The 13,422-nt window shown below is 46.1% G+C and overlaps 2 protein-coding genes across 3 annotated transcripts in view; one reads left to right on the top strand and one right to left on the bottom strand.

The window, feature by feature from the left end:
• LOC121936295 (ubiquitin carboxyl-terminal hydrolase 12-like) overlaps window positions 1-5,136 on the bottom strand; it is a 17,683-nt gene extending 12,547 nt beyond the window's left edge. The window contains exon 1 of one of the 2 annotated variants that reach the window (XM_042478391.1): window positions 4,387-5,136. In XM_042478391.1, coding sequence (XP_042334325.1) covers window positions 4,387-4,914 — 528 coding nt within the window. In that variant the 5' untranslated portion in view covers window positions 4,915-5,136. Of the gene's footprint in view, window positions 1-3,484; window positions 3,970-4,386 lie in introns of those variants that run through there. The other variant, XM_042478392.1, reaches the window with a different exon arrangement.
• Window positions 4,999-10,968, top strand: LOC121937160 (ras-like protein family member 11A-like). Its single transcript, XM_042480095.1, has 4 exons — window positions 4,999-5,119; window positions 7,436-7,492; window positions 8,543-8,625; window positions 10,501-10,968. Exons 1-4 carry the CDS (start codon window positions 4,999-5,001, stop codon window positions 10,966-10,968), a joined length of 729 nt encoding a protein of 242 aa, XP_042336029.1.
• The last annotated feature ends 2,454 nt before the right edge of the window (window positions 10,969-13,422 follow it).

Below are 13,422 nucleotides of genomic sequence, written 5' to 3'. Positions count from 1 at the left end.
TATATTTATCTCCCACCTTTCTCTCAAGGCTGGGACTCAGGGCGGCTTACAACATTAAAAGGCATGTGTGTCTTTTTAAACAGGGTTTTTGGCATCTTCTGTTTGAAAGGAAAATCTTGCCAACCCTGAAATAGAGGGCATGCCTTATAATAACGGACCCATTCCAATCTTACAGGAAGCCAGCATGTCATAGTGGTTTGAAAGACTCTGAAGACCTGGGTTTGAAATGACATCTTCTGCAATAAATGCTCTTTTCTGCAGAGAAAGCAAGAATTCTGCAGAAAGCATGTTGTCTTCTACACATAAAAACCAGGACAAAATGCATCACAAACTGCGAACGGTCCTTGGAAACAGCACAGTTTTTGGCAACTTTCTCACAGCAGTGAGGAAAACGGTTAAATTATTCATCCTTGCCCTTGAGAATGGGACACTGATGAAAATTTACATCCCCAGCAAAGCGGTTAAGTAGAACAATTTATACAAGGAGGGAGTCGCAGCCCAGAAGATGTAAGGAGATGGTTAGAGAGCATCTTGACACTTCAAGTAAGTTCAAACCTCCAGGGCCATGATGCAAATTACATCCCAAAGGGAACGAAAGGCACTTTCAGAGCCATTGTCTATAAACCTGAGAATTTCTGGAGGATCAAAAAAAGCCAGAGAGAGTTTGATGCTGTTTTCATCTTTTAAAAGGAGGAAAGATGCAAACAAAGGAAACAAACATATCAAGGGAATACAGCAATTCCCTGGAGAGAAAGGGCTATGTTTGAGGCTGTTTGACTTAGCTAAAAAGGTAAGCAAGGAAAGCACAATCATAAGGCAGTGTATTATTATTCATTGTACAGAACAAGCGGATAGGCTTTTTGCTTTCCCCCGCAATACAAGTACAGTCAGCCTCCATAATATCCTTGGAGTTCTGGGTCCAGGGATTATACCACCCACAGCTTGAAAAATATTGTTTTAAAATTCCCAAAAGCAAACCTTGTCATTTTACAGAAGGGACATTTTACAATGCCATCATATATAATAGGACTTGAGCATCCATGAGTTTTGGTATCCACACAGGGCCCTGGGACCAAAGCCCAGCAGATGCCCATTGTTGGGACTGCGTGCCTTCAAGTCATTTCCAACCTATGGGGACCCAACCAGAGGGGGTTCTTTGCATGTTTTGTCAGGGTGGGTTTGTCCCTGCCTTCATCTGAGGCTGAGAGAGTGGCACTTGCCCAAGGTCACCCAGTGGGTTTTGTGGCTTGATGAGGATTTGAACCCTGGTCTCCAGAGTCACAGTCCAACTGCAAGATAAAGCACAGGACGGCGACCTGAAACAAACCAGCTTTTGAAATAAGGGATAGGCTACACTGAGCTCTTTGGTGCATCATGACAAAAATGTTAGTTTTGTTTTATCATGTCGCATAAACCCACAAATATTGCTGGGACCAGATAGGCCAAAACCTCTAAGGTTATGTCCTGCTTCTTTTATTCCAAGGACTTCAAGGCAGGGATTGGTCCTAAGCCAGTAATACCAGAAAGTGTACCATTGGATCAGCAGTGTGCCAGACAAGAAAAGGAATTTAATACATTTAATGGTTGCGTCTTGGTGTGAGTCACTGTCCTTTCCTTTGCCTCCTTCCAAGCAGCCTCACGCTGGGTCAGTCCCTTCTCTCTCCTTGGGAGGATCCAAACTACTCTCATTGACTCATGCCCAGAGACACAGACTCACTACAACTTGGCCGTCCAGAGACTAACCCGGAGCAGATGCAGGAATCCAGGGTTGAGCTCCCAAGGGTTTGCAGGAGTGAACGTCTCTGTTTTCAATCAGAAAAAGAAAATGGTTTACATACACATCTTTGGCTATTAGAGCAAAATGTCCTTATTTCTATGTCCAGTTATACACTCCTCTGTGAATATACTCCTCCATGAAACTTGTGTTTTGGAAAGGAGACATGTTATTAACCTGACGCTTTCTTCTTGACTTTGGGAGAAGGCAAGTCCTCTTTGTCCTTCAGAGGTAGCCTTGCTGGTCCAGTCCTAAGGACCAGAGTGTGGCTTTGGCGCGGCTTCCGGACTCTTAGGACGCATGCATCATTTAAACAGCACACCTCCAAAATGACCCAAAGCAGCTTTATTTTGGCCGGTCTGTACAGGCCCTATATTAGTGAATATCATCTCACTTAAGAATCTGTCTCCCTGTATTTGCACATTCATTTATGTCTCCTATATGCCTGGTTTGAATGTTGGACTACAGCTCTGGAGCCCAAGGTTCAAGTACTTGCTCAGCCATGAAACCACTGGGAGACCTTGGGTAAGTCACACTCTCTCAGCCTCAAGGGAAGGCAATGGCAAACCTCCTCTGAAGAAACTTGCCACAATAGGGTTGTCACCATACGTTGGTCATGACTTGAAGGCACACAACAACAACAACAACAACAGTCTTCGAAGGCAACGGCAAACTCTCTCTGACCAAATGTTGCTGAGGAAAGCCCATGACGGAGTCACCTTCAGGTCGACATAAGTTGGAAATGGCTTGAAGGCACAGAACAACAACAAGAGTCTTCGAAGTCACACTCTCTCAGCCTCAGGGGAAAGGCAATGGCAAACCTCCTTTGAAGAAGCTTGCCATGATAGGGTCACCATAAGTTGGTCATGACTTGAAGGCACACCACAACAAGAGTTGGACTGAATGGCCCTTGCAGTCTCTTCCAGCTATTATTCTATGATTATTCTATGATCCTCGAAGTCACACTCTCTCAGCCTCAGAATGAAGGCCATGGCAAGCCCCTTCCAAACAAACCTTAATACCTCATGATAAGGGCGCCATAAGTTGGAAAGGACTTTAAGGGACAGAACAACAACAACAACAACAGATGCACCCCAATCCCAAGACTCCTAGGGCCCTTAAAGCGGTGTTGAAGTGGGTTATTTCTATAGAGTAGATACACCCCAATGAGATGTGGTTTAAAAGTCTTGACAGACAGATATTTGGGGGGGGATGGGAGGCTCCATTTTACAACCCCATTATTCCCATTTTAACCCTCCATTCCCAAAAAATAATCCCCATTTGAGTCAAGGAAGAAGAAGAAGAGAGGGTCCCCCAAATATATATGTTTGTGTGTGTATTATATATATATATGTCTGTGTGTCTACTATATATGGTGTGTGTGTCTCTCTCTCTCTATATATATATATATACTGTATAGTGTATGTGTGTCTCTACTATATATGTGTGTATATAATATGTATGTGTGTACTATATACGTGTGTGCATATATAAGTGTGTGTTGATAATGTACAAGTGTGTGTGTGTGTGTGTGTGTAGTGGGGGTCTGTGGAGGGAAGTGGGAAGGAGGAGGCTCCCAGGGGGTGGGTTGGGGTCTGCAGCCTCCTGAGGGCAGAAGGGTCTTCTTCTTCCCTACTACCCTCCCTCCCCACTTTCCTCCCACCTTCCTTCCTTCCTTCCCTTGTCCCTCCTTTCTTCCTGGGTGCTGACCATGGTACAGATGGAGGCGAGTCTCCGGACGGTCATCAGTATTTCCATCCGCTCCTGCAAGAGCCGGAGACCGGGGCCCCTCTCCTCCTCCGCCTCCTTCTCGCTTTCCGCTCGGCCAGCGCCATCTTGGCCTCCTCCTCTGGCCCCACCCTCCAGGCTCCTCCCTCCCGGCAGGTGGAGCCACGCCCACAGCGCCCCGGGGGCGGGGCCAAAGGGGCTGTGAGTGAGTGCGTCGCTCTAAAGGCCCCGGGCTCCTCCCCGGAACCAAAGAGGAAGGTTCCGGCGCCACGAAGCCCTTCTCCTCTCGCCGGACTCTGGGAAGGGAGGGGGCTGGGTCTCCAGAGGAAGTCACACCTCTGGGTCTCTCTGGATGTGTGTCTGTGTGTATATACACACGAGTATACGTATAATGTGTGTATAATATACGTGTGCCTGTGTCTATACATGCACACATATACCTATATAATTAATGTGTTTATATAGGTGTTTGTACATATTATATATATATATATAGTGTGTGTGTGTATGTCTGTGTGTTCAAAATCCCTTGCCCTGCGCCTGTCCCCAAAGGAAGCCCCTTCCCCCCCCGAAGCGGTTCTGCAGAAAGCCCTGAGTTCCAATCCTTCTGGCTGGGCTGCCTGGGTCCAGCTCCGGGGGCTCTGGAGGGGCAAAGGCCAAAGGGCCTCAGGGGAAACCCTGGGGGCATCTGGAGCCCTTGGCTTCTTAGCAGCAGGAGGAGACGGGGAAAGGGCCAGGGCCCCTCCAGTGCTCCATCTGCGCTTGGACTGGAACAACCATCACTCCCGCGTCTGTGCTGGATGGGGAAGGGAGGAAGGAAGGAAGGAAGGGCGGAGGAAGAACAAAAGAAAGGGGGGAAGGAAAGAGGGGCGGGGTATCCATACAAGTCTTCTTGCTTTATCTGGTGGGATGAGAGTCTGCAGACTCTGGGACCTGCTGCCACCGAGGGCTCTGGTTTTGCTCTTCGGGGGGAGAGGAGGCGTCTTAAACCCTGAAGGGCCGGCCTCCGCCCCCCTCCAGAGAAAAGCCCCCTCTCTTGCTCTGGGCTTGGTCTCCCAGGGCTTGCGACCCAGAAGCCGGGAGGGAGGAAGGGAGGAGCGCCCTTTGGAACAAGGGGCCTGGCCTGGCCGCTGTCCCGCAGCCAGAAGGCCCTCCTCCTCTTGGGGCTCCCGATTGGCGGAGGAGCCCCCCGGGAGGCGGCCAGGACAGAGTCCGCTTTCGCTCCGGAGCAGACTGCCGACCCTCCGGCGGCGGCATCCCTCTCCTGCCCCTCTCTCTCTCTGGCGGGGCTCCGGTTGTTCCTCTCCCGAAATGCCGAGGAGCAGCCCTTGAAAGCCCCCGGCCGCTGGGAAGAGGAGAGCTTGGGGTCTTTTCTTCCTCCCTTTTTCTTTTCTTTCTCTCTTTCCGTCCATTCCCTTCTTTCCCTCTCTCTCTCTCTCTCTTTCCTTCCCATTCCCTCTTCCTTGCCCTTCTTCTCCTTCTCCTCCCGGCCGAGTATGTCCCAGTTCCCGGGGGGCTTCCTTCTGGTCCCGATCCCCGAGGGGCCCCTCCCGGACTGCGCCCCCAACAAAGTCATCAAGCTGGTCGTCCTCGGAGGGAGCGCCGTCGGGAAGACAGGTCAGAGACAGAAGCAGAACCAGGGAGCCCCAAAGGCCCTCCTCCCCCCCGGCATCCGCCAGTCTCCATTCCCCCTCCTCTGGGGCTTTTCCTCCTCTCCTTCTTCCTTTTCTACTGTCTTCTTCCTTCCCTTGCCCCTCCATCCCTCCGCTTTTCTTTATTTCCTTCTTCTCTTCCCTCCCTCCTCCCCCTTCTCCCTTCCTTCTTCTCTTCCCTCTTCCCTTCCTTCCTTCTTCCCTTTCCCTTCTTCATTCTTCCCTTCCTTTTCCCCCTCCCTCCCTTCCCTTTCTTTGCTTTCCTCCCTCCCCCTTTTCCCTTCCTTCCTTCTCCCTTTTATTTCCTTCTTCCCTTCCTTCCTTCCCATCCCTCCCTCCCTCTCCTCCTTCTTTCCTTCTCCCTTCTCCTTCCTTCTCTCCTCCTCTCCCTCAACAGCAGAGCAGCCATCAGATTTTGGGTTAACCTTTGATAGAAATAATGGGCCAAGGCCAGAAAGGCCAATGAGGCTCAGGAGCCCTCAAGGCAAAGGCCAGGGCCCTTCAAGGCCTTCCTATGGCATTCTGGGTTCCTTAAGAAGAAACTAAGTGGGGCAGGCAACTCTCCTCACTTGTCTCTTCTTCCTCATTAGTCACTTCTCTTTTCCATTTATCCTTATTCAAACTTTTAATAGACAGACAATGACGCACACATCAATAAAAGATCATTTAAAAAGTCACATCCACATCAAGTCGTCAATTACCTTATCAAGGCATGGATCTAGTATCCAATCCTTCTTTGTCTTTGTACTTTCCCCATATACCTCCTCGCCTTACACACTTCTCACACTTGCATTCACATTCAAGCGTCTCAGCCTTAAAACTCCTTTATACATGCTCCTATTCACCCATTAATAACTTTTGCCATCCTGACCATTTTCGTCTATGAAATGGCTGGATGTGGGGACCCAAGAATACAATCTGAAACCAAAGTCCAGGCGGGTATTTCTCCGTCTCTGGATATAAGATGAGCCCGAGGGGCTGGGAAGGGTGCATGGGAAATGTTTTGGGTTACTCTCCACTTCTCATGGCCTCTGATTCATGCAACAGTTCCCTCTTCCGGAGTCTCTTCCTCCCCCAAAACGATGTTCTTCTCCCAAAGAGAGAATATTTTGACTCAACTGACTTGGCACTTGGGAGAGAAAGGGGCAGAATCTAATTATTAATTACATTTATTTATATCCTGCTTCCCCCCAAAAAGCTGGAACATGGCTTACAATTTTAAGACGACAGGATTAAAACCATACAAAGGGGAACATTAGAATTAAACTGACCTTGCCCTTCCCAGTCAGCCCCGGCAAAAGCAAACTGCTGCATCCTCTCCTTCTTTGTCTGTTCTTTCTCATTAATAACTTTTCTTCTTCATTTATCTTTATTCAATTTTCTCATAGACAAACAAATACGCAAGTATACACAGCAATAAAATATCATTAAAAAAGCAAATCCACATCAATCCATCAAATATGTCATCAAGTTGTGGATATAGTACCCAGTCATTCCTTGTCTTTGTACTTTCTTCCACATACATCCTCGTCTTACACATTTCTTGCACTTGTATTTCATGTTTAAGCCTCAAACTCCTTTATACATACTCCTATTTTACTATAAAAATGAAACTTATTAATAACTTTTGCTATCGTGGCCCCATGTATCCTGGTTTTCATCTATGAAATGTTGGAGGGTATGTCTTTCCCAGGTTCCTTAGCGAAGGGAGGTGAGAAAGACCCTAAATGTGAGCTGAACAGATTCCCTTATCTTGCAGCTGCCCTCCTCTGGCAGGAAAAGTCCCAATTCATCCTCGGTCGTCCCACTTTTCCAGATGCTTTTAAAAAGTCCTGGTTTCTCCCTCCTCCAGCCTTCCCCCTTTTTCCTCTGAGTACTTCAACTACTGCAAAGTGATTTCAAATGCAGAGAGTGGTTTGCACTCCATTAACTCAGAAGGAGGGATTGTGGAAAGAAAGGAGGAGAAAGAATCTTGCCCTTCCCAGTAGGATTGTGCAAAAGCAAACTGCTGCAACCTTTTCCAGCTTATCTGTTCTTCCTCATTAATAATGTTTGACATCTTGGCTGTACTCTGATGTTGCTTGGCCACACACCTCCTGGTTTTCACCTCAGAGATTTTAGAGTGTGTATGGTCCCAGTTCTTTCTCCCCATTTCAAAAGTAATGCAGTCTGTCAGCAGAACACAAAGATCTGTTGAAGCCGCTCCCCACTTGTGTCCGAACTGCAGCGGCAATTCTGGACTCCCCATTAAAAGGGCTCCAATTCTTTTCTTCTCTTGCAGCCCTGATCGTCCGCTTTCTAACCAAGAGATTTATCGGTGACTACGAAGCCAACACTGGTAGGTTTGGAACGGCAGCCATGCGCTCAATCTGTCCAAATTGGCCACATTTTGCTCTGGCGCCAGGCCAGGGTGTCAAAACGTGTGTCACGAGGCCTGGACCTGAGTCTCTGAATGTGGGGGGACCACTTGTACTTTTGGATTTTGAACTCGGTTTGTAGCAACTGAAGTAAGCTGAGAGCAAAGGGAGGAAGAAAGAGAAAAGTGGGAGGAAGAAAGAGAAACTGACATTTTGAAAATGGCTAGAAAAGCTGGATGGCGGAGGATAATAAGATGATCCTTATTATTTCATGGCTTGATAGCATTTCCTTTTATATAGACTGAACAAGATGCCAAAAGGTTTATATTTGGGAGTGTGGGACCTTTATAAAGAAAAGAAATCTGTGCATCATGTACTTTATGAATGTGGGCAATAATTTTGCAGCGAAATACAGGGCTAGGTTAAGTGAAATCTCAACATTCATTTGGTGTTCAGGCAGGTATTGAGAATTACTTCTGGGTTGCCAACTCTGCCTGTCGTGGATTTTGCATGGCCCTTAGTGCTATTTTGCACACCTGCCAACACTGCTTATTTGTCTGTCTTTTGACACGCTGTCCCAGGTTCTCCGCCTTTGGTTCTCTAAATGTTTTGGACTTCAGCTTTCAGAAGCCCCAGCCAACATGGTCGATGGTCAAGGATTCTGGGACTTGAAGCCCAACATATCTGGAAGGCCATTGCTTCAGTCCAGTGCTGCTCAAAGTGGACACACCACTTTACACATGCTTTGTTGTTGTTGTTGTTTTCAACTTATGGAAGCCCTAAGGGAAACCTATCAAGGGGTCTTCTTGGCAGAATTTGCCAAGAACATTAACACTAAACACTCCTTTAAATGTTTGTAATTTTTTTTACAAAAAAATACCGTTAATTAATTCTTCTTGGACTTTTGTAAAGTAAGATGTTAACTGAATTTGCTTTAAATTACTGTAAGTGGCCTTGGGTCCCATACCGAGAGATATGAAGTCAATGCATAAATACATCAATTTGGTGCTCTCCTTCTTCTTTTGCCATAGGTGCTCTCTATTCCCGCAAATTCACCATTGATGGAGAACAGATTTCTTTACAAGTTCAGGACACGCCTTTCGTTTCCTTAGAGGTAATGTGGCTGTTTACGTTTGCCAGACAAGCCTTCCCTCCAGTCTTTGAAAAAGTCATTTTTGTAAAGATTGAATGTAATAACCTGTTAAAATCATCCATAACTGAGCATTGGTAGCATGACTTTCGAGCTCCCGCAATGTCTTCCTATGACGGCATGCCCTCCAACTGTACCAATTTGTCAGGGATAGTCCCAATGAATCCTCTGTCATCCCACTTTTCCACCTGCTTTTAAAATGTCCCAGTTTCTTTCTTTTCCTCCTACTTTCTTTCTTGGCTTACTTCATTTGCTGCAAATTGTGTTGAAAGTGCAAAAGGAGTTTTGCATCTTTTTTTTTGCACACACACATACGCACTAACATACTACTTTGGATATTGGATGGAATCTGTAGCTGTCCTGACGTTTCATGGCTCCGTCATCCATGAAATTGTTCACTCCCTCTTTTTAAACTTGGTATCAAGTCACATGCTCTCAGCCTCAGGAGAAGGCAATGGCAAGCATCCTCTGAACAAACCTTGCCAAGAAAACCCCATTATAGAAATCATAATAGAAACTTTGCCAAGAAAACCCCAGACCTTTAGGGTAGCCATAAGTTGGAAACAAAAAGCTATCCAGACCTCATGTGGCAATGAGTTCCACAGTTTCAGTTTTGCAGCATGTGAAGATCAGATCAGAGACTGTTTTGTCTTCTACCCAGAGGTCTGTTTTCATGGGAGTTGCAAGGAAATACTCCTTTGCATTAATTTTGCCTAAAATGTTATTTTTAGAAAGAAAGCGCCACAAAAAGGCAAGGAAATAACTTGAGTTTGCTGGCAGTTCCAAAAACACATGGTCACTATTTGTGTGTGATTGAAATGAAATGATGAAGGAGAGATTTCCTTTTAAAAAGCAGTGTTCCTCCTTTATCTTTTATTGCACAGCATTCCATTTCGATTAGTGCATCCACTCCGTTCTTGGCTGCCATCGGATGTAAGGAATTGCCTGCGCATGACCTCATGTTGCTCTTTGCTGTAAATCTTTCCTAAATCGCTCCTTCTCAGAGTTTCTTTTTCCCATCAGCTACCGAGTTACATTTCCTGGTCAAATTGCCACAGATGGATTACTTTCGTCTTTTGGCCAGAAACAAACTATCTGTGGTAACTAGATACCCTTCTGTTCAGCTTCGCCCCTTAGATTCCAATCAAAGTCATTAAAAGAAACAGGAAATCATTGTTTTAACTCTCCCTTAGGAGTTTGCTACTGCTTTTTGGCAGTTCAGATGTCTTATGGGGGGACAGGAAGGCAATTTTGGAAGTAGCAAAAAGAACAACAAACCAAAACAGCCAGAGGCCCTGTATGAGTACATGATGTATAAAAACAATAGCAGCTGCATAGTAGTTGTTGTTATGTGCTTTCAATTCATTTCCAACTTATGGCAGCTCTAAGGTGAACCTATAATGGCTGAGCAGGGATTCAAACCCTGGTCTCCAGACTAGTAGTCTGACATGCAAACCACATTGCCACAAGGGAAGACAATGGCAAACCTCCTCTATATAACTCTTGCAGAGAAAAACCAATGATAGCTTCGCCTTAGGGTCACCATAAGTTGGAAATGACTTGAAGGCACACAGCAATGACACCAACAGCAATGCCATTTGTCTAGCACAGTGGTTCCCAAACTTTGGTCCTCTGGATGTTTTGGACTTCAGCTCCCGGAAGACTCAGACATCTTGGCCAAAGGGCTGGGATTCTGGGAGCTGAAGTCCAAAACATCTGGAAGACCAGAGTTTGGGAATCGCTGCAGAATAAGGTCCTGGGCATATATGGATAGGAGATAAATCTTTCACTCTTTCCAATGTGAGTCTCAACCTTTTTTCTTCCGGTCTTCAACATTAGGATGAAAACGACACCATCTGCTGCCAGGAGCAGATCAACCGTTCCATCTACTGGGCCGACGGCTTTGTCTTTGTCTACTCCATCACGGACTACGAGAGCTACCGGGTCGTCCGCCCTTTGCACCAACACATCCGGAAGATCCACCCCAACGCCAACATCCCCCTGCTCCTCGTGGCCAACAAAGGAGACCTCTTGCGAGCCCGGCAAGTCTCTGCCAAGGATGGCCACCAGCTGGCCAATGAGCTGGGATGCACTTACTCGGAGGTCTCGGCCCGGGAGAACTGCGAAGGGGTTCACGAAGCCTTCAAGCAGCTCTGCCAGGAGATGAGCCGGATGATCGGGAACTGCAACGGGGAGAAGCGGAGGGGTCTTCATCTCGTCCGGCCCAAATCCCCCAACATGCAGGACTTGAAAAGGAGGCTCAAGCAAGCCTTGTCTTCCAAAGGGAGGGCCACCACCGCACTCTGACGTAGGAACTATTTGGACTCAATGTGGGTTGGGGAAGAGGGACATGAATTGGGATAGGACTGTCCATTTCTTGTTATGTGCCTTCAACTCAATTCCCACTGGTGGCAACCATATCACAGAGTTTTCTTCGCAAGATTTCTTCAGATGGGGTTTGCTAATGCCTTCCTCTGAGGTTGAGGGAGTGTGACTTACTCAGGGTTGCCTACTGGGTTTCAGTGGCCAAGCCGGAATTTGAACCCTAGTTCAATGCTGAAACCATACGCCACATTGGATTCAAGATGATAAAACTCTCCTTGGCTTTTCCTGGCTCTTCAGAGGAGGTTTATCATTGCCTTCTGCTTAGGCAAAGAGAACCTGAGTCACCCAAGTGGGATTCTTAGTCCAACACCATGCTGCCTCTTAAGCCCATCCATATTTATATCTTATTTATGTCAACTGTGGAGATAGCATCCTTTGATGCGAAAAGATATGCCATTAGCTCCACCATGTTGGTCTTCAACAGAAAGGGTAGTGCACCACAACCAGCACTTAACTAAGTGTGTGTAAACGTATACTTTACAAGCATGATGTATGGTCTGAGTTCATATCAGATGGAGTATTTGTGTGGAAAGTATATCAAGAATGGTATCAGATGGAACATTGCAATAGCATCCTCCTCTTCTATGCTATCTCCCAAGAGGTAGAAAGCATTGGTGTTCACACCAGGCATTCACGTTTTGCTGCAGTTATCAACTTCTTCCTTGCCTGTGTCCCAAGTAGTTTGTTCTTGCCCACCAGGAACACCTTTTTCAGTGCCATGTGTATGTTTATACATTTGTATGATTGTCCTTGTCATTTTTATATATATCTATAAAAAATATGTACACACAACGCTTTTTGAATTCTGCTGGAGGTGGGAGGGATGGTTGTGGCCTTCACAAGCTCTAGTCCAGTGGTTCCAAAACTTTGGCCTTCCAGATGTTTGAGAATCACTGCCCTCCTTTTTTGGGACGCATGTCAATACAAGTTGTCCTTGTCTTTGTACCTTTTCCATTGCGTCTAGCCAGTAGACCCTATTCAGAGATGACTGTCCAGTTCTGTCGCATTAGAAAGCTGCACAGCTGGTCTATTTCTTCCCCAAAGAGCTTGCTTTGAAACAGGAAAAAAAAATCCATCCAGATCCTCTTGCGCTGAAATGTTTTAAGAGTATTGGTTCTAATTTTATTTAGGTCATTAGGAAAGAATGGAATGAATGACTCATCCAGCCCCAAGTTCGAACTTGAAAGCATTATAATGAGCTTGTCGTTGTGTAGGACAGCAACATTTGCAAATATCGGCTGGTGCTCTGTGTTGCAGCGACAGATTTGTAACGTAGAGTTACAGATCTGTAACTGTTTCGGGTTCACTCACACTACATCATCACAATCATTACTGTGCATTCTTTATTGCAGAAGAGTACAACAAACCAGTTCACAAGCAGGCACACAACTATTCCTACAACTGCTTTGAGTGTAGGTTTATACTACCCATGCACAATGTAGGGACTGTGTTCTAAATACCAACTAGACACAGAACAGTCCTTCTTGATAGGACCCAGAACTTTAACTTGCTTCCAAGAAAACCCTCAGTAAGTCACAACGATTTTTCTGCATTGCTTTCCATGGCCAAACCAGGCATTGTTTCATTGTTATTTTTGAATTCTGTGCTTCAGATTGCCTTAGTGCAATGAATGCCAAACTCTGGCCTTCCAGGTGTTTTGGACTTCAGCTCCCAGAATCTAAGGCCATTGGTCAAGATGGTAGAGGCTTCTGGGAACTGTAGTCCAAAACATCTGGCAGGCCAGAGTTTGAGAAACACTGCCTTTAAGGAAGGCAACAGCAAACACTCCCCTTGAAACAACACAAATCTGTGTTCCCTTTAGCATCACTTGCATGACCACTGGGTGGGGGGACAATTGAACGTATCTATGACAAAATGAAGGGGGAAAATATGGGAACAACGACCTTCTCCTTTTAAATTATAGCATATGGCCAACGTCTGAAGCATAGAGACACTGCAATAAAGCATTTTGTTTTGTTCCTTAGCCAGAAAAGACACACATCTCTCAAGAGTGAACAGGCCTTTTGGAGACAGGCCAGTACATACCGTATGCAGAAGACAATAGGAAAAACAGTTTGTAACAGCGATGTTGTTCAAAGGCATTTAAGCAAAGTGATGGCTGGGAGAAAAGACTTGGCCTTTTCAACTGAGCTGCAGGAGGTGGATTGGCAATCGAGGAAGAAAGACTGGTGCGGGTGAGGAAAGAGGGAAAGGGCAAGGGTTCCCAAAGGAATCAGTACATCAAAATAATAATAATGATAATAATGTGAACAGCAAGGCAGCTCACCCAGAAAAATCAGTCAATGATAATGATGCTATTGATGATTGGCCAGCTTGCGTTGTCCGTCTTCACAAATGGCCCATGTACTGTATGTG

Source organism: Sceloporus undulatus, chromosome 7 (assembly GCF_019175285.1).
Source record: "Sceloporus undulatus isolate JIND9_A2432 ecotype Alabama chromosome 7, SceUnd_v1.1, whole genome shotgun sequence".
In the NCBI taxonomy this organism is placed as follows: domain Eukaryota; kingdom Metazoa; phylum Chordata; class Lepidosauria; order Squamata; family Phrynosomatidae; genus Sceloporus; species Sceloporus undulatus.
Note: the sequence above shows the minus strand (reverse complement) of the source record. Positions and strands in the feature narration are given on the sequence as shown.

Bases quoted from the DNA above. Each gene is read 5' to 3' on its own strand.
- LOC121937160 (XM_042480095.1), top strand. From the start codon at position 4,999: ATGTCCCAGTTCCCGGGGGGCTTCCTTCTGGTCCCGATCCCCGAGGGG. The intron at 5,120-7,435 runs GTCAGAGACAGA...CTTCTCTTGCAG, and splicing joins GAGCGCCGTCGGGAAGACAG to CCCTGATCGTCCGCTTTCTA. The intron at 8,626-10,500 runs GTAATGTGGCTG...CTTCAACATTAG, and splicing joins CGCCTTTCGTTTCCTTAGAG to GATGAAAACGACACCATCTG.